Genomic DNA, 19,767 nt, shown 5'->3' on the forward strand with positions numbered 1-19,767 from the left:
AGCTCCGGGGTGTGCTGCCGCTGAGGGGTCACGGGAGAAGGGGTGTCTGTCCAAGTGGTATGTAAAGGACAGCTGTGAGGACACAGTGTCAGCAAAGACAATGAAGAGAGTGTTGCAGTAGGCCGGGGTCACAACTGGGATCCAGTATCACAGAGAACAGGCCATAGGCTGTTGGTAACTTGCCCTTAGTGTCACTCAGGGCATTTTGTGGGACTGAGATTATAGTCCCCATTTGTTGACTTGCTATCCCAATAACCGGTTTTATGCTGTACTCCATGGAACAGTTACTGTGGTTTTTCAGAGTAAAGATGAATTTATTAAATTATTATTTTATGCTGAGTACTCCAAGTAAGCTATTTACGTGTGAAAGGGCTTGGTGGTTTTGTTTTGTTTTGTTTTGTTTTTTTAAACCAGAACATTTTTTGCGTGACTAATTGTTGAAATCCTTAAGAGGAGCTGGATGTTGCAACAGCTGCCCTCTTGGGTTTAGGTGTTGTTCCTTCATGGAATGCATGCCTGAATCTGCGGTATACAGTTTTTAGGTGCCTCATTCGACCAGTCCCGGTGGTGTTTCGTCTTTCAGCTTTAGCACTCCCGCTACACTTTCTCTTTCATGTGGCAGGGGAGTCACATTTGCCACAGGTGGACTTCTTAAGGTGGTAGGCCTTAGAGCCACAGCGGCGGCACACATGTGCGTCTCATTCCAACGCTTTCCAAACGATGACCCTCCCTTCGTCATCTCGCTTCTGGTGTTTTTTTTTTTTTTTTTTTAATGCACTTTTGAAGGAAACAGTTTGGTGGTCATATTCATGCTATTTGCTGCTATGTTCTAGTTCAGTTGCTCTTGTTTTTAGAAAGTCTTTTTCTCTGGGCTGTTTCTAGTCACACACTTTTGGGGACGTGTTGTCTTACGCACCAGCCGGGAAGATGATATTCCAGCCACATGACGCTTGCTTCATGTGCTGGGTCAAAGGTGAAACCTGTTTAAGTGTATTTGGCATTTCTTGTGTAAATTACATTTCTTAGCATGATGAGAGTTTTTTATTTCATCATAGTCTCAATTTAGTTGATCTGAAAGCATAACCGGGCTCCAAGGAAGTGGAATAGGTCCTGCGTTTACTTTAGGAATCTTGAGGACGCTGAGTATCCTTCTAAGCAGGTTTTAATTTCTTCTCATTCCGTTACATTTGTGGGAAACAGAATTGGCACTGCTCTTTCCTACCCTCTCTTGTCCTTTGTAAATTTGGGGGAGTTTCATGGTCTTTCTTTTCTTTTTAAATTATAACTATACAGAATCATTTCTTGGTTTGCAAATGGAAACTAAGCCCACATACACATCCATAACTAGGATTTCTTATATGGCTGACAGACCAGCTTGCCTTTTGTTGGAGGTGGAGGTTGGGGGAGAGAGCGTAAAATGTGTTTTTAAGGATTTTAACAGAAAATGTGTTGGCTGGTGCTTGGGCAGTATGAACAGTTTGTAGTGCTCAGTATGACTAGGATGGAGTGGTCTTGCTAATGTGGCTTTAGAAATTGCTTCCGATTAAATTTTTAAATGAATTTAGCTTCATGGACAGTGTTACAGAGAATTGCCTAGAGTTCTGAATCAAGAGGCCTAAACTGAGATGTTGTTTTAGGTGCTTGGGTATTTGTTGGCAGGGTGCTTGTTCTTTGGCCTCTTGATTTGAACTTTCATGCCCTTTTTATTGTTAGGAGTGCATTCCTTATGCTATACACCTCTGATTGGGTTAGTATCTCTTTAGGAGATGTTTCTATTTATTATTTAAGTGATTTTAGAGCTTCTTATCGAAGGGAGATTAAGCTCCCTTTGCCGGAAATCCAGTATTCTTTAGACACTCTGCTTGCTACATCATCCACCCTGTGTTTGTGGCTGCAGTGATACCCAGTACTCCATAACTTTGCCAGGATTGTTCGTGTGACCTTTTTCCAAATGTTTAAAGTTTTCAAAAAGAAATTTGCGGGGTTGCTTCCCTTAGGTAGCTACTGCTGTGTTTTTAAATAGACTGCAGTATTCCTGTTCGCTAATCCTATGTATAGTCATTCATATCTGTGTTTTTTCATTCTGTTCCTTCTTGATGATCTCTCTGTTTAAAACATAATTTATTTATTTATTTTTTTAAAAAGACAAAACAGAACTTGCTGTTGTCTTGACAGAGCAGGGCATCTGTCTGCAGCCTCTCAGTGGCTCGGCCTGCAAGTTCCCTGATGTTGGCCGTCTGGGATCCCCTTTCTGCAGCCCCACTTCCCTGCACACTAGCTTGGTATGCGGGGAGAAGCTGCCTCGTCTGTTGGCTGGGCTTTATTTACGGAAACAGCAGGGTTGAGATTGATTGCGTTGAGAGACAGTGTATGGATGAGGGAGGGTCACAGCACATGCTCAGTCCTGTCAGTGTGAGGGGGAGTTTCTGCGTCCTGCGTGAAGGCTTAGGTCACAGCACAAGCTCAGTGCGAGCTCTGCGAGGTCTCTCAGACCGCATGTGCCTCCATTTTGAGTTGCTAGAGTAGAAAGGGCAGAGTTTGCACAGTAAGCGGAGGCGCAGGGCGCAGGGCGCAGCTACACTCACCAGGGCCTCTGTTAGGCATGGACCATGCATTCAGCCCCTGCAGGTAGGCTGTCTTCCTCCGGCCTCACTGAAAGAGTGTGATGGTTTTGCTGCGCTCTCTCACTTCTGAGGATGTTCATGAATCATTTCATCATTCATAGTGCATGTTCCTGCGAGCCTTGAATTCAGCCCTGGCTGGCCGTGTAGGTGGTGGTGCAAAGCGTGAGATCAGAGCTGAGAATGGAACGGGGTATACTCAGAGATGCATTAAGCAAACGCAGAGCGTCGTGGTCCCTCTGGTCCCTGTCCTCTTCCCCTTTCCCTCACGTCTTCCTCTCCGGGTGCAGTTTCAACCCGAGTCTTTCTGGGTGCCGGTGCCGAGCCTGTTTGCCTTCAGACACCTTCAGAGCAAACCTGTAGGCTGCCGGGCTGCGTGGGGCTGGTCGGGATGCCTGGGCCCCCGAGCGGCTCTGTTTGGACGATTTAGGAAGGGTGGTAGGTGGGCAGCTATTGGTTGCTTTGAAGGTGGGTGGAACTTGTTTTGATTGAGAGCCTGTTTGCCAGAGCAAATTATAATTCTTGTGATCTTTTTCTGAAGCCTGAAATAGTGCATACGTCTTGACCTATGCAGGGAACAGTTACGGATTATGGTTGCAACAATATCACCTTAAAATGGATTTTTTAAGAAATGAAAGGTTATGTCACATCATTTTCTATTGCTTCCAAGTCCATCGTGTCTTTTGGAGCTTATGGAAGATTTCTTGGCAATTAAAAACGAAAAATTGTTTGCCGTGACATTTGTGTTAGAAGTTGAGGTTTCAGGTTTTTTTGTTCGTTCTGTTTGTTTTAGCAAAAGGTGCCATTTGTTGTGTATGTGTATTTTGTTGTGTGACTTGCGAGTTCTGCAGGAGAGGAGTGACAGGAGGAGTTGATGCCTGAGAAGGTGGAGGCGTCTACAAGGCCAGGTTTTGTGCCCACTGCTTGATGGGACCGGACACCAGTCTTTTCCGTGAGGGGCAGTTCTGCTTTTTGTGTGTCCTGTTTGCAGACTGGGCTCAGACAGATGGCTCTCAACATAGTTAACTTAGGGAGCCAATCATAATATGCAGATTTAGCACAAGTTGAATTCTTCCCCAAGTAGATATTAAGAGAAGTTTTTGAATTATATTAATTGTTACTTTTTGTTTCCTCTCCCCTTTTTTCATCTGATAGAAGTTGGAAAAATTTTTGAAGTGACGCTTAAGTTTTGTGTCTTTGTGAGGATGAAAGGAAGCATACAATATAGAAGAATGTGCAAGTGAGAAACTCTCAGAGGATAGGGAAGAAATTTACTGTACGCTCATGATAGAGGGAGAAATTCTTCATGTGAGCCCTTCGTTGTATATGAATACGGAGCTGGGCATGGTTAACTCCTGTTCGAGGAGGCCCCTGATTTTGGCGGAAAGTTTAGGAAGGCTAACGATGAAATATAGCCACCGAAAATGTTACTGAAGTATAATCTGGCTTCTGGAAGGTTCGATTTGGGGATTGTGATTAAGGAGGTGAATTATACGGGGATAATTTAGGGTTATTGCACTTATTACCTACGATTTTTAATTCTCTTTTCCATTTCTGTGAGGGCTGTCCTCCCCTTTTGGTCACATTTATTTGAACATTGCCTTTGGGAGTTTGGGGCAGATAAGCACTTTTACTTTTCCCCACGCCACGTAACACTGCTGCTGGAACTTGCCATCTTTCACTTCACTTAGAAGCACCTTTACTCTTCCTTCTGGCTCGTCTCCTGTGAGTGTGAGGTCACCCTTTCTCTAGACTGCAGGAGCTGGACGCCGCAGCCCTTGATGGGAGGCCTGCAGGACTCAAGTTTCTGCCTCGTTTCAGAAGCCCACCGTTTGAGTCGGGAATACTTGTTAGGAAAACAGTTGTGGAACTGCCTTTCTGTTGTAGAATATTTAATTCTTCTTAAACTTTTTTTACATTTGGCAAATCAGATGTGAACAGGAGGCTGTACCGGTGGCTGAATCAACTCTGGCCGAGTCCTCCCGCTTGGCTGGCTGGTGGTCTGTGGAGCTCGCCTGCAGCCACCTGATTGGACGGCGAGGACTTGTAGTTGCCACCGGGGTCTGTGGGGACCCTTTGTTGTTAAGAGCCGAGTTCCTATGTTTCAGATCCACTAAAGTGAGTCACTAGAGCTTTATCTTACGTGCCATGCATTTGTACTACATTTTCCCGTTTTAGGAAAATATTTTTGGAAGGTTATTTGCTGACCAGCCGCCTTCCGCTCTGAGGCTTCCAGGCTTGTCTGGTGGTGGTAGAGGTAAAGGCGCAGCGCACAGGAAGTCGTTCCCTTGTTTGGGGATGTTGTCTAGGGCCCGGGTGGCGTGGACATCGGAAAGAGGATGATTAGCTTCATTGTGGCTTCTTGTTCCCCTCCTGCTGGGCTTCAAGAGTATCAGGAAATGCTGGTGAAGAGAGACAGTGTGTGTTTCCAAAAGAATGTAAAAGTAAAGGCTTCCCCAAACATTATCCTGTTATTAGCTTTTCTTGTCGTTACACCAGCATCTTGAGTCAGAATCTGAGGTTGACCCTTACATTTAAAGTGTTCCTCTGTCAACATAAATTTTGCAGAGTCTGGGAATCCACTCATAACGTACCCCTGCTGTTGACCACTTCCTAGACTCTTGTCTGGTGTGTTAGCTTAAGAATTAACTGAAACACACTGATACACCTACAACCTGATATTCACCATGTCTGTGATTCTTCGGTTGTTCATTGGTCCTGATCCTTCTTCCTTCTGAATTCGTTTTCCGCTTTTGTTTTAATTTTTGGTCATTACTGGACTAAGTCGTCCTTCCACCAGAAAGATGTTCATTCTAAAGCTGTGAAACAACAATCTGACAAAACGAGAGAGAAAATAGAAAATACGGGGTAAGGGGAGATTTGAAATTATTTGTGCACCTCCTCCCAAGCTGACGGCCGTCTGTATTGAGCAGTTTCTGACAGGGTGGGTGACAGGTCGTTGAACATTTCTTTAAAGCAAATCTGAAAGAAAACGAATCTAGTCTCTTACATGTATGCTCTGTGATACTTTGGATCTAAGCTAAAAGAGTTCATTTGAATTTAGTTGGGATACTTAGACCTTCTATCAGAGTTCTTTGAACTGTGCATTTATTTGTGACGATTTGATTGATTGTCTTCCTTATTGGACTTCAAGCCTCTGGAGCACAGACCATGCGCTCAGTTCCCAGGAGAGTGTCTGACCAATGGGCCTCTGGCATAAATACGTTGAATTAAATGAGTGGCATCTGTGGTAAGAGAGAAAACTAGATTTGGAGCTAGATGATATGGTTCAAATTCTACTTAATAAGTGACATTGGACAAGCTGTGATGTTGGATAAGTTCCTTCCTTTCTCTGAACCTCTGTTTTCTCATGGGTCATATGGGGGTGAATATTTCTCGCGGTTGTTAGAAAGATTGGAAGAGAATGATATGAAAGTGCCTGGCACATAGTTTATCAGTGTATTACTGTTATGAATTCAAAGTCCAAGTCTACAGTCTTATGTAGGTGTAGTTATCTTAACAACATCTCTATTTTTTGGTCAACCTGTTCATCTAAGACAATCTTAGGAACTGTGTTAGGAATTATGGTAATTAAATTAGTGGCCAATATGTTTGACCAGCATTCTTCTTATGCTTTTTGGGTGTTTATATTTTTCTTTACAGTTCTTAAAGTTTTTTAAAAAGCTTTACTTCCATAAAGTGTAACATTTGGTGTATGCAGCATTAAATGTTGTTCTTTTCTTGCCAGTCTCTCTAATACAGTGGGATGAGTATGTGTCTGATACAGTGGGATGAGTATGTGTATGTTAATGCTTGTGTTGCTACCACAGCTGCCACCACCGTTGCTGCCTCCTCCCCCTTCCCCTCCTGACCGCTCCCCATATTCACACCACCACCGTGAATAGGAATAAGGTGATGGCCCTTTTTTTTTTAATTTAATTTTATTTACTTATTTATACAGCAGGTTCTTATTAGTTATCCGTTTTATACATATTAGTGTATACATCTCAATCCCAATCTCCCAATTCATCACACCCCGCCAGTTTCCTCCCTTGGTGTCATACGTTTGTTCTCTACATCTGTGTCTGAATTTCTGCCCTGCAAACCAGTTCATCTGTACCATTTTTCTAAGTTCCACATATATGCGTTAATATACGATATTGGTTTTTCTCTTTCTGACTTACTTCACTCTGTATGACAGTCTCTAGATCCATCCACGTCTCTACAAATGACCCAATTTCGTTCCTTTTTATGGCTGAGTAATATTCCATTGTATATGTGTACCACATCTTCTTTATCCCTTCATCTGTCGATGGGCATTTAGGTTGCTTCCATGACCTGGCTATTGCAAATAGTGCTGCAGTGAACATTGGGGTGCATGTTTTTTTTGAATTATGGTTTTCTGTGGGTATATGCTCAGTAGTGGGATTGCTGGGTCATATGGTAATTCTATTTTTAGTTTTTTAAGGAACCTCCATACTGTTCTCCATAGTGGCTGTATCAATTCACATTCCCACCAACAGTGCAAGAGGGTTCCCTTTTCTCCACACCCTCTCCAGCATTTATTGTTTGTAGACTTTTTGATGCTGGCCATTATGACCGGTGTGAGGTGATACCGCATTGTAGTTTTGATTTGCATTTCTCTAATGATTAGTGATGTTGAGCATCCTTTCGTGGGTTTGTTGGCAATCTGTATGTCTTCTTTGGAGAAATGTCTGTTTAGGTCTTCTGCCCGTTTTTGGATTGGGTTTGTTTGTTTTTTTGATATTGAGCTGCAAGAGCTGCTTGTATATTTTGGAGATTAATCCTTTGTCTGTTGATTCGTTTGCAAATATTTTCTCCCATTCTGAGGGTTGTCTTTTTGTCTTGTTTATAGTCTCCTTTGCTGTGCAAAAACCTTTAAGTTTCATTAGGTCCCATTTGTTTATTTTTGTTTTTATTTCCATTACTCTAGGAGGTGGGTCAAAAAAGATCTTGCATTTTTGTCATAGAGTGTTCTTCCTATTGTTTTCCTCTAAGAGTTTTATAGTGTCGGGTGTTACATTTAGGTCTCTAATCCACTTTGAGTTTATTTTTGTGTATGGTGTTAGGGAGTATTCTAATTTCATTCTTTTACATGTAGCTGTCCAGCTTTCCCAGCACCACTTATTGAAGAGACTGTCTTTTCTCCGTAGTATATCCTTGCCTCCTTTGTCATAGATTAGTTGACCACAGGTGCTAATGGTCCTGTAGGTGCTAATAAACCCATAGGTGGGTTTATCTCTGGGCTTTCTATCCTGTTGTGATGGTCCTTTTTTTAAACAAAGCATTTCCCAGAGACTTCCCAGTGGGAACAAAGAGACGTTTAGATGTGCATCATAGACATACTTGCTTGGTCCAAAGCCCCTGTTTTTCTGGGGACACTCCATTCCTGTGTATTATGAAGTTTGATATCCATGTACGGAAAGCCGGCAACAGTTTTGGTCGGGAAATTGGCTTAACCTGTGACTGCTGCTTTATAAACTGAGGTGGGATGGAGTTGTGTGCCCTGGGCAGATGTGCTGCATGTTACTACATAATGGGGGTGGGGGAGATCAGGCAAAGAAGAACTTCTCAGGCAGTGGAACGAGGTCATCGTAGTGCTTTGAAACTAGATCCTTTCCCATGTATTATTTAAAAAAAAATTTTTACCAGTTATTTTCTGATGCTGCATATTATTTTATAGAGGCCATATTTACTGACTCCTAGTGTCAGCCTGGAAATTTTTCTTATTCCTTAGCTAGTGCCTAAATTCTTGGTTCTGGACTCTGCATTATATTTAGGGGGACTCTACTGAAAGGAGAGAGGCTTGAGATCCTTTATAATTAACTCACTGTGACCCCTTGAAAGAGCACCTTTATCTCCTCGGCCTTGGTTTCTTCTGTTAAGCTAGAAGGCTGGGATCAGATGGCCTCTGAGGAACCTTCCGTCAGAGAAAATTTAGAATATTGTGATTCTGGAATTTAATGAATTCCTGTCCTGACCTTTGCATTTGTGTATGAATTTGGAACGTTAACTCTTCCACATGTTGACTGGTTATCTTTTTCTTTTACTTTGAATGAATCCTGAGTTTTGTTTCTTCTGGGCAGTTTATCAAGCTCGTTTCAGATGAATTTGCTTTGCGGGGGTGGGGCGTGGGGGCGGGTAGCCTTCTGTCACAGGTGACTTGACTTTTCAATAAAGCACTTAGTTGTTATTTATGGCAAAATGGTAGATGAGTTAAAATATTGGAGTCATTTACTCATTTAAAATATCTTTAGTGAGTGCCAGGGGGCTCTGGGAAGTCGTGGTGAGCTAATATCAGACTTGGTTCCTGCCCACAGGGTGCTTTTGGTCAGGATAGCCATGGACAGAAATAATAACACAAATTAAATATTAAATCATGCCTGTGACAAGAGGCTGAAGGAGAGGTAGGTGGTGTTTTGGGAACTCAGAGGAATTACTTCCTGTTCTCGCTCCTGGCAGTGCTTGGAGCTAATAATAGTGATGACTACTGTGTGACAGGCACTGTGCCTTGCTTTCCATAGATCATCTTTTATTTTTATAGCTGTCTTGCAAAGTAGCCATTATGAACTTGATTTCATAGATGGGCTCAGAGAGGTTGAATTGAGTCCTCAAGATCACACTCAGAGCTGACAGAACCCTGGTACTGACATTTTAATCCAGGTTCCTTTGACTCTGAAGTCTGTGCTCTCCCCCAGGCAACTGAGCATCTAGACTCAGGTGTGTATATCACGTTCTCGCTCCCGGCTGCGGCAGGGTGCCCAAATCGTGGGACATCCTGAGGATAGGCAGAGCACAGTGATTCTACTCAGATTTAGGGAAATTTTTTTCTACCTTAAAATGAATGGGAATCTGTTATGGAGTAGAATATAAAATTTACTCGGATTTTTAAGAAGCTATGTCAGACTTCAAGGAAATTTCAGACTTGCTGAAAAGACTGTTTTAGAAATACCTGTCCATGCTGGAGAAATCTGAGAAACCCAGCCTGCCATTCTGGGTTTCCTTGTTAGTCTGACTTTCACTCCTGCCTACCACCCTTGTAAAAAGAAGTGATTCTGGTAAATTGCCTTTTGATTTTCCTAAAATTTGGTGTATTTCATTCTGGACCCCCAGTCTGTTATTTCTGTGGTCACTTCTGAATGAGCTAGTAAACAGAGTTTCTAGAATCTTCTTTCTGTTGATCTCTGTCCGTCTTCCTGCTTAACTGGCCACCCTGTGGAAAAGATAAGAAGGATCTGCCATCGAGCCTTGCGATCTGAAGGACAGGTGAAGAGAGACTGCATGTGATTTCATTCACCCATGGCAGCAGCCACAGGGGCAGGGTCTGACTCGAGAGTTACTGGTCCCAGCCTTTGGGGAATGGGCCAGAGGCCACCCTGCCATTACGTTCTGGGTGTGGATTGTGATGGGAAGTAGCCACGCCGGCTGCCTGTACAAGACCTCTGTTCTACTCCCTTGTGTCTTCTCCCCAGGACCGCATGTCCTTGTCCCTCTTCTTTCCCTGTAGATGCAGGTTCTTGTCGTAAGCAGTCACCGTGATCACATAAAGATACTTGGGGGTCTTAAGCGAACATTCACAGACCCGTGCCTTCCTCACACCGCCCCCTCTCTTGGGGGGAAGGAGTGGTTCTGCCGGACGGCCCCTGTCTCCAGCCGACTCGCTCTTCTCCAGAAGCTTCCTCGTCTGGCCAGCTGCCGCCTCATCTTCTTTGCATAGATGCTGCTCCCTTTCTGATATTCACTTGCAGGCTCCCTGCTCCTTTCTGTCCATTCCCTGTTTACTTCTTAGACTAAAACGTTTCCTTGGTAACGGGTTACTTTTCAAAGGGAACATCTTGTCATTTTATTTAATCCACTGCAGCTGAAGAGGACTGAAATATTAAGTTGTAGTTGCCATGGATACTGCTTTGTTACATTGGTTTCTTTTGTATTAGATTTCATATACAATGAATTTCTTTCTATTTTTTTTTAACTCAAGGAATAAACACAGTGGCTTACCATCATTGTTGTAATTTGGCTTCTGGGACTATTTTTTCATATTCCAAAGCAAAGATTTGTAGAATAATGGGGATTAAACTCAGCTGTTTTGAAATATGTATATTATTTACATTAGGGGCACAGAGAAATTCTTCCTTCTTTGTTGTGAGGATGGTGAGTTTTTTTTGTTTTTTGGTAGTGTGCATCACAGCTAAGGATGTCTCAAAAAGGATGATCCCACTCCAGAGATCCCTAGTAAATACAGAGAAAAAAAGGAATGTGTGACTTAATTCATTGAATCTCGTAGCTTACTAACTGTGGCGTTCTTTCTTCAGCTACTTATTCACCTGTCTACAGTGTATTTTGAGGGAATCTGTTATTTATTCAACTTTTCTCATGTCTGGTTTTCTTTCTTACCCCTAGTCTATCTGTAATACATCACTCAATTAACCTCTTCTTTTGACTTTAAACAACTTGTAATTTTTTAGATTCATAGGAAGTTGCAAGATCCTACAGAGTGTTGCCATGTACCTTTCACTCACTCACCTACTCCTAGGAGGTATGGTATAGAACTCCAGTGTAACATCAGAATCCAGACTTGGGGGACATTAGTATAGTGTGTGAATAGCTCTGTGACATTTTATTTCATGTGTAGCTTTGCAGATCTATTCCATCATCACAAAGATTCTATTCCCTCCCTTCTCCCCCCACCATTCCTAATACCTGGCAACCATCTTTATAATTTTGCCATTTTGACAATGTTATATAAGTTGACCTTTAACTTTGATGGGTTTTCTCTTTTAACATGATTTTCAAACTTTAAAAAAAACACTTTTTGATTATTTTGTCTTACTTTTGATGCTTGAAACGAACAAAGAAGTGAATTAAGGAAAAGGATATGGCTTCTCATAGTGGTTCTGTTTATAATTAGTTGTGTAATTTTGGTTCAGTAAAATCACTCTGCCATATGGAGTGTGGCTGGGAGCTCTGACTTTGGAGTTAACTAAACTTGAGTTTGAATCCTGCTTTTTCCAACCTGTTAGCTGTGTAGTCTTGGGTAATTTCATAAACTGTCTTAGCTTCAGTTTCCTTATCTGTACAGGTAATAATAGCACCTACTTTACAGGGTCATCCTTAAGGTCAGGTAAGACAGTGTGTGGAGTTTGCTTCGCTCGAAATGCCTGCTACATAGTTAATGTTCAGCGTACATGTTAGCTTCTTTATTGATGTTGCAGTTACTCCTGTTATTATTATCTGTTAAGTTGCCTCATAGAGTTGTCATGGAAGAATGAAATAATGTATAGAGAGCGCTTCATAAGTGATAACTAGTATTATTTTGCTTCTGTTTGTCATACAAGTATGTGATACCTAAATTTAAGGTAATATAGGTAAAAACCCTGAGGCAAGGATAAAGGTGTGCATAGATGTGTCTTGCATTATCCTGGGATATGACTTCCATCTTTGGTTTCTTATTGCATATGTAGTATCCTTTGTCTGACCTTGCTGGGATTTACACTGTCCTTGGTCTTGATTTTCCTTCTTTAATTGAAGGCTACCCTGGTTTTGCCCAGACCTGCTGTGTTAATTAGGTAATGCTATACATCAAGCAGAAACCTTCTTAGTAACTATGTTTTAAACACAAGATAGAATAAGATCTGAATTTCTGTGAATAACACTACTAGTGCTCTGATTAATATCAAAATATGAATTAAATGAATTAATACATAGAAATGAGATAATACTGTAAGAGCACCCAGAACAGATAGAAAGTACTTAACACGTTAGCTGTTGTTACTAATTGAAGGATTAACCTGGCGTTTTCTAGATTAGGGACCTTTTGAATTTGAGCCTCCAGTATGTTTTTTAGAATTTATTCCAGTGACTGTTTATTGGACAGTGACCCCCAAGTTAATCCCAGTCTCCATGACTTCAGAAAGTGGCTCCAGACTTTACTTTGTTTTCCATTAATATGGATGCAATCAGCGTCCATTCTCTTCGTGTGAACTTCTCTGTGTAACAGCGTCGTAGTTCTTAAGCAGGTTACATGCGTAAATGTCTCGTTTCTTCAACACAAATATAATATTTCGCATTGATGGGCTGGAGTGAGGAAGAAACGTATGTAAACGAACAGGGGAGCAAGTATTACAAAACAGGAAACAAGTCAATCCTCCTAGTTAGTTAGCCTCCAGTATTTTCTGAAGTTCATAATGTATAATAATCAGTGCTTCTCACAGCTGGTTTGTGGGCCCCATTATTAATTTCATCAGATCCCGACCCTTGAGTTCCTGTCTTTGCAGTATTCGTTATGATGAAACGGGAAGCACCATGGAAGACTTCTGGTGCACACCAGAGGACACGCATTGTTTGTTGGAGTTAGAAGCTTAACTAGCTGCTTCTTTCATGGAACACCATTTTTATTTGAGAGAATAACTGATAAACTGTGTTCACTCACTTGGGTAATCGGTGGACATTTTCTTGAAAATGAACAAACGCAGTGAGCCTGCCATTTCAAGGCAAACCAGCTGATAGTATTTTGCCAATGCAAGATTGGAACTTTCAAGTAAATAATTAGAATTTTGAAAAACTCGTACCCACCACTCTGAGTTTGACAGCTTCTGTACGTACACAGGCTCTTGTTGTGAGATGTGTGGTGATATTAATGAATGTGATTATGTTTTTTAAATTGTATAGTTAACTGTGTTAATATTTGGAAGATCTGCAAAACTTAGTGAGTGAATATTTTCCATCTAACAAATGCATGACAAAATCATGGGTGGAAGATCCATTCAAAGGCCAAGACAGACCAACAGATTTTAGTGTACAAGAGTCCAAAAGATCATTGATAAGATTTTAGGTTAACATTGTGCAAAAGACCTTTAAGAAACAATCACATGTTGGGTTTTGGTGTAGTATCAAAAAGCATATCCATAGTTATCAAAAAGACTATTCACATAATCTTTCCTTTCCCAGTTATATATCTGTGTGAGGTTCGATTTTTTTTTCATATACTGTAACCAAAAGAATGTACTGTAACATATTGAGTGTAGAGAAGCAGATGTGAGAATCCAGCTGTCTTCTACGGAGTCTGATCCTAAGGAGATTTGCAAAAATGTAAAACGTTGCCTCTGTTTTCACTGTTTTTTGTGGAAATACAATTATTTTTCGTAAGAGTATATTTGATTGTTAAATATTGTTATTTAAGCCTATTGTTATTTTAAAATAAATAAATAAGTAAACATTTTGAAATCTCTCAAAAATACAGTTTCCTTGAGATAATAGAGTGTAAAGGTGTTAGACCAAAAAGTTTGAGATTTGCTGTGTTAAGTAAAAGGAAAAATGTAGTAGTCAGCGTATCATCATTAAGAGTGTTTTCTATAAGCTGTTGATACTGCATTTAAAGAATAATTCTTGGTGATTTTTATCAAGTTTTGCATCCTAGCAGTCTAGAAATATTCATGTAACCAAGGAATTTTCAATTTGTCCTGAATGAGTAATAATGACGGACAGGTACTGTATTAGATTCTGGGGGATATAAAAAGTGAATTAAATCTCTCTTTCTGTACTCTCCAGTCCCAGAGTGGGTGGAGGTAGATGTCCAAATTAGTCATAGCAGAGTGCCACCCGCTAACATGAGGTGAGAACCACAGAAGGGGCACTCGGGCTGGGAAGCGGCAGGTGAGGACCCTTGAATGTAGAGTTTGGCTGCTGTCAGAAGAAGGGAGGGCTGAGATTGTTCCTTGGATTCCAGATATAGCTGGATACTGGCACTTTCCCAGGAGGAAGGCTACTTTTTCTTTTCATCTTTAGTTCATATACTGACAGTTTTTCTGTCAGATGCATCCAGTTTTCTCTAATAGGGTGTATATTGCTATCTACCTCTTTTCTCTTAGACCTAAAAAATATTTCTGCCATTTATTCTATATTTGGGAGTACCTGGATATGGTCGGCTAATGCCATTGTCTGCTTACCTTGCATCTTAATCCTGCTCAAAACTAACTTCGTTGTATCTCTTGCTAGGAGACCCTAATATTTAAAAATTGCATATGATGAATACTTTTGTTGTAAAAATTGATTTTTAATTTTAAAAGGTTCTTTGTTTTATTTTGTGCTTTTCAGTTTACTCATTAATAAGTACCCTTCATTGACATAAAAGAGAGAAACAGATTTCTAATTTTGGCTGTTAAGATACTCCAGCACGTTTTTTAGTCTCACTTGTATCATTATTAGCAGTATTAATAATTACTAGTATCCTGTTTTTATACAAATAAGTGGTATATAAGCAGTTCTATTCAATAAGGTGTTTGGGGGGTTTATTGTGGTACAGTTTTGACCTAAATATGATAATACTGGTTTATTAAAATATTAAGAGAAAAAAACAAAAACGCATGCAAAAAATTAAAATAAATTAAAATAAAAATGAACCAGGAATGTTTGTCCTGGAATCAGCAAGGACTTCGCAGTGTGTGTAGCAGTGATGGGGAGATGCTTCCATAACCAACCGCTTGAAGACTGTCTAGAAGAACATGAAAGTTGAGCTGTGGGCACACGTTGCTGGACGGGGCTGTGGCTGAAGCTTTCTGAGATGATGCATTTTGGCCAGACCTCCTTGGAGGCAGGCAAGCATCTGGGGAGTGTTTAGAGATGAAGGAGAGAGCTAGGCTTGGCAGCTATGTTTTGCTCATAGCTGGTTACGAAACAGAAAGGCATGAGCTGGAAGGGAAATAGTGGGTAACACTGACGGCTTGTTTTTTTTTTAAAGAAGTGCTCAGATTAAAATAGCCTCCTGGCCTGTGTGACTCCTCTGCATACCTCCTAAAACAGCTTCTCCTAATCCCTGCATAAACTCATGGGCATGTCAGCTCTGCCTTTCAACACCCATTTCCCTACGCACGAGACCAGGGTGGCTTGTGAGTTAAAGGTCGCTCCTCACAGGAGCTTTTCTCCCACCACAGCCCCTCTTTTTCAGTTTCCCGCCTTGGTGGGGTTCTGGTCCCACTTGGGAAGCCCTCTCTTGCCTGCTGTTATGCCCCTCATGTCCTTCAGGGGTCTCTCTGGAACTTAACCTCTTCATGGACTGTCTCCTCTTGAAGCCCGCCTAATTTTGATCACTTCCCTTAGCATTTTTACTCTGTTTCTCCTGAAATGTATTGGGCTTATGAGTGGAGCGATTGGACCAGATCTGGTGTTTGGGACATGGCTGCTACCTTCCCAGGTAGATGGACTGTAAGCTCCTTAAGGCTTAGACCATTTTCTTTTTGTTAGTCTTCTCTCTTCCTTTGTCATATCTGCCGCCCACTTTGCCAAAATAAGACTCTTCGCGAGAAAAATTGTCGGATTAAAAGAAGAAAGTGCTGGACCTGAAGGAAATAATAGTTTTCCAGAATTCATTTTAACAGCTTCAAAGCTAATGGTGGGGGTATCAGATCCATGGGAGAAGAATAAGAGTCTGTGCTTCCTCTTTGGTCTTGGCTGCCTTATTATGCTCTTCAGCTCGGTCCAGGTCGACAGATAATCATAGAGCAGCTCTCACCATGGAAAAGCCTACTCTTCAGCGCTAGTGAAAATTCACAGGTGACTGTACAGCGCAGTAAGGCCCTGTCACTGGGCACGGAAAGTGTTTTCCCAAGAGGGTCAACAGATGGTCATGATGGTCATCGAGGGTAACAGGGAGCTCTGGGCACGGAGCTCTGGGCACTGAGCTCTGGGAGGCCGAGGTCTGCGTTTCTTTGTCCACCGCTGTGTACCCGCTGCATGCCCTGTGCAAGGCCCAGGATGCAAAGACCTTCGATGAATGTTTCCTGAAGGAGTGAAAGGGAGAAGATACCCCACACTTTTGGGGGTGTGTGAGGTGACATGGGGAGGAAATCAAGAAAGGTTTCAGTGAAATGGTGGTTTTTAGAAGGACCCTGGATGGTTTGGATTTGGAGCGAGGGAGAGTGAGCATAGCAAGTGCAGTAAGAATGACACGGAAATGAGATGGGTCTTTCACCTCCTGGACCTGCTGGGCTCATGCCCCCACACGCTTTACATCTCTGCTCAATTTCACTTTATTAATAAGGCCTTTTCTGACTATCCTGCATAAAGAACTGTAAAAGTTCATCATTTACCACCCCTTTAATTCCTTGACCCTTTTCATCATCTGACCTATTATTTGTTTCTTTTTTTTTTTTACCCAAATTAGAATAAAAGTTCCAGTAAGGCAGGAATATTGTTTTTGTTTTTGTTTTTTTTCATTGCTTTATCCCCAACACCTAGGGCAGTTCCTGGCTTGCAGTTGGTACTTAATAAATATTTGTTGAATGAATGAATGCATGAGCCAGTGTGTGTGCTAGGAATCATAAGCTATCTTGTCTATATTTTAGTAAGGTTTATCATAGGGCACCCTGAAATATTTTGAAAAGAAGAAACATGTATTGGGATTGTACTGTAGGAATGTTCATCTCTCTGCAGGGTGAAAGAACGACAGTATAGATACTCAAGACAGGGAGTTACAGTAGAGGGGTTTCTAGAAGAAACGGTTTTAGAGATGCGTGTGGGGTTAGGGGAGCGCACATGTACAGGGCGGCATTAGCAACGGTGGGGAAGCTAATTCTTCCTGAGTTATCCCTCACTTACTTCAAGTGAGTTGTTTTCCTTGAAGAACGTGTGCATGTTCATGTCAAAACTATATTATGCTAACCTGATCTGCTCTTTTCATGACAGGAGGCTGAACAGTACCCAGGGAGAAATTCGTGTTGGTCCTAGCCATCAGGTAAAGCAAACTTTAGTAGCTTCTTTAATAGGTTTTTATTTCTTATTATTCAACTGGCCCTTTATTCTGTTGAGCAGCAGCTTAGAACTGTTACGCTGTTTGGAATTTTACATAAATGCAGAGATTTATTTTTTTAAGATCACCACATTCATTTAAAAAATTGTGGTAAAATATATGTAATATAGGGGCTTCCCTGGTGGCGCAGTGGTTGAGAGTCTGCCTGCTGATACAGGGGACACGGGTTCGTGCCCCGGTCCGGGAAGATCCCACATGCCGCGGAGCAGCTGGGCCCGTGAGCCATGGCCGCTGAGCCTGCGCGTCCGGAGCCTGTGCTCCGCAACGAGCAGTGAGAGGCCCACGTACCGCCAAAAAAAAAAAAAAAAAAAAAAAAGTATATATATATATATATATATATATATATATATATATATATATATATATGTAATATAAAATGCACCATTCTGACCATTTTTAAGTGAATAGTTCAGTGCCCTTAAGTACATTCATATTGTTGTGCAACCATCACTAGCATCCACCTGCAGAACCTTTTCATCTTCCCAGTCTGAAACGCAGTGTCCATTAAACAGTCACTACTCATTATCCTCTCCCCTCATTCCCTTGCAGCCTCCCTTCTACTTTCTGTATCCATGAATTTGACAACTCAGTGGAATGACCCAGTATTTGCCCTTTTGTGTATGGCTTATTTTCTTACCATAATGTCTTCAAGGTGCTCCCATATTGTAGCATGTATCAGAATTTAATTTCCTTTTAAGGCTGAATTAGTCATTGTATATATGTCTGTTCATCTCTCGATGAACATTTGGTCACTGCCTACTTTCACTGTAACTTTTTTTTTTTTTTTTGCGGTACGCGGGCCTCTCACTGTTGTGGCCTCTCCCGTTGTGGAGCACAGGCTCCAGACGCGCAGGCTCAGCGGCCATGGCTCACGGGCCCAGCCGCTCCGCGGCATGTGGGATCTTCCCGGACCAGGGCACGAACCCACGTCCCCTGCATCGGCAGGCAGACTCTCAACCACTGCGCCACCAGGGAAGCCCAACAGTTTCTTAATATTCAGGTGTCTGCTATATCCAGATTTCCCTAAGTGTCTCCCCCTCTCCCTCCCTCCCTCCCTCCATCCGTCCACCCATCCCAGGATTAAATCTAGAGATTTAATCACATTCTAGTTCGGTACCCTGCCCCTGGCAAGAATACTTTTGGGTGGTGCTATATAGTCTATCAGGCACATGTGTGTCTCTTAATGATGGTTTGCAGCCATTGCTTGTTACTTAGATTCACTGTCTAATTGGACCTGTTACTTAGATCTACCCTTTGAAATGCTGATACTCTAATCCTGTCATTCCTTCTTTTATTAGCTGACCAACTGTCCCCTTGTCAACTTGTGTTTCCCTGAAACACATAGGAAAGGCAGGATAAATGCTTGACTCTTTCCCTCTTTTTACTGGTTGGTTCCCCAACATCTTCCAGTAGTCATCCGTGGATTTAAAATTACTTATCTGGGCTTCCCTGGTGGCACGGTGGTTAAGAATCTGCCTGCCAGTGCAGGGGACACGGGTTTGAACCCTGGTCTGGGAAGATCCCACATGCCGCAGAGCAAGTAAGCCAGTGCGCCACAACTGCTGAGCCTGCGCTCTAGAGCCCACGAGCCACAACTACTGAGCCTGCGTGCCACAACTACTGAAGCCCGTGGGCCTAGAGCCCGTGCTCCACAACAAGAGAAGCGATGAGAAGCCTGCACACCGCAATGAAGAGTAGCCCCCACTCACTGCAACTAGAGAAAAGCCTGCACGCAGCAACAGAGACCCAACGCAGCCATAAATACATAAATAAATTTATTAAAGAAAAAAATAAAAAAACTCCCTTTAAAAAAAATTACTTATCTGCTAACCAGTTGCTGTTACTCTTACTGATGATTAAATTATCCATTCGTGGGCTAGTAGGCGCCTCTTCCTGCTGTCTTCTGTGTCCTTTTAACTCGACCCCTGTGGTCTTTGGTAGAGTATTTTATCTAGTATGACATGATTTTTTTTGTTTTGTTTTGTTTGTTTTTTTACTGGAGTATAATTGCTTTACAATGGTGTGTTAGTTTCTGCTTTATAACAAAGTGAATCAGTTATACATACACATATGTTCCCATATCTCTTCCCTCTTGCGTCTCCCTCCCTCCCACCCTCCCTATCCCACCCCTCCAGGCGGTCACAAAGCACCGAGCTGATCTCCCTGTGCTATGCGGCTGCTTCCCACTAGCTGTCTACCTTACGTTTGGTAGTGTGTATATGTAGTATGACATGATTTTAATGTCTCATTATGTATGTTCCCTGCCCTAGGTCTAGAACTAAATTTTTCTAATGAGTCCTCATTGTTTTAGAGGAAAGTGAC

The 19,767-nt window shown here is 41.9% G+C and overlaps 1 protein-coding gene and 1 pseudogene across 7 annotated transcripts in view; one reads left to right on the forward strand and one right to left on the reverse strand.

The window, feature by feature from the left end:
• The window catches only part of RERE (arginine-glutamic acid dipeptide repeats), a 429,014-nt gene that overhangs the window by 281,286 nt on the left and 127,961 nt on the right, over positions 1-19,767 (forward strand). For 5 of the 7 annotated variants that reach the window (XM_049707765.1, XM_049707760.1, XM_004272354.4 and 2 more), the window contains one exon: positions 17,322-17,370. In XM_049707765.1, the coding sequence (XP_049563722.1) occupies positions 17,322-17,370 (49 nt within the window). Of the gene's footprint in view, positions 1-2,436; positions 2,629-5,375; positions 5,490-17,321; positions 17,371-19,767 lie in introns of those variants that run through there. The other 2 variants (XM_033432856.2, XM_033432857.2) reach the window with 2 other exon arrangements.
• Positions 387-739, reverse strand: LOC117202347 (60S ribosomal protein L37-like; annotated as a pseudogene).

The sequence above is a fragment of the Orcinus orca genome, chromosome 1 (genome assembly GCF_937001465.1).
Source record: "Orcinus orca chromosome 1, mOrcOrc1.1, whole genome shotgun sequence".
Lineage (NCBI taxonomy): Eukaryota > Metazoa > Chordata > Mammalia > Artiodactyla > Delphinidae > Orcinus > Orcinus orca.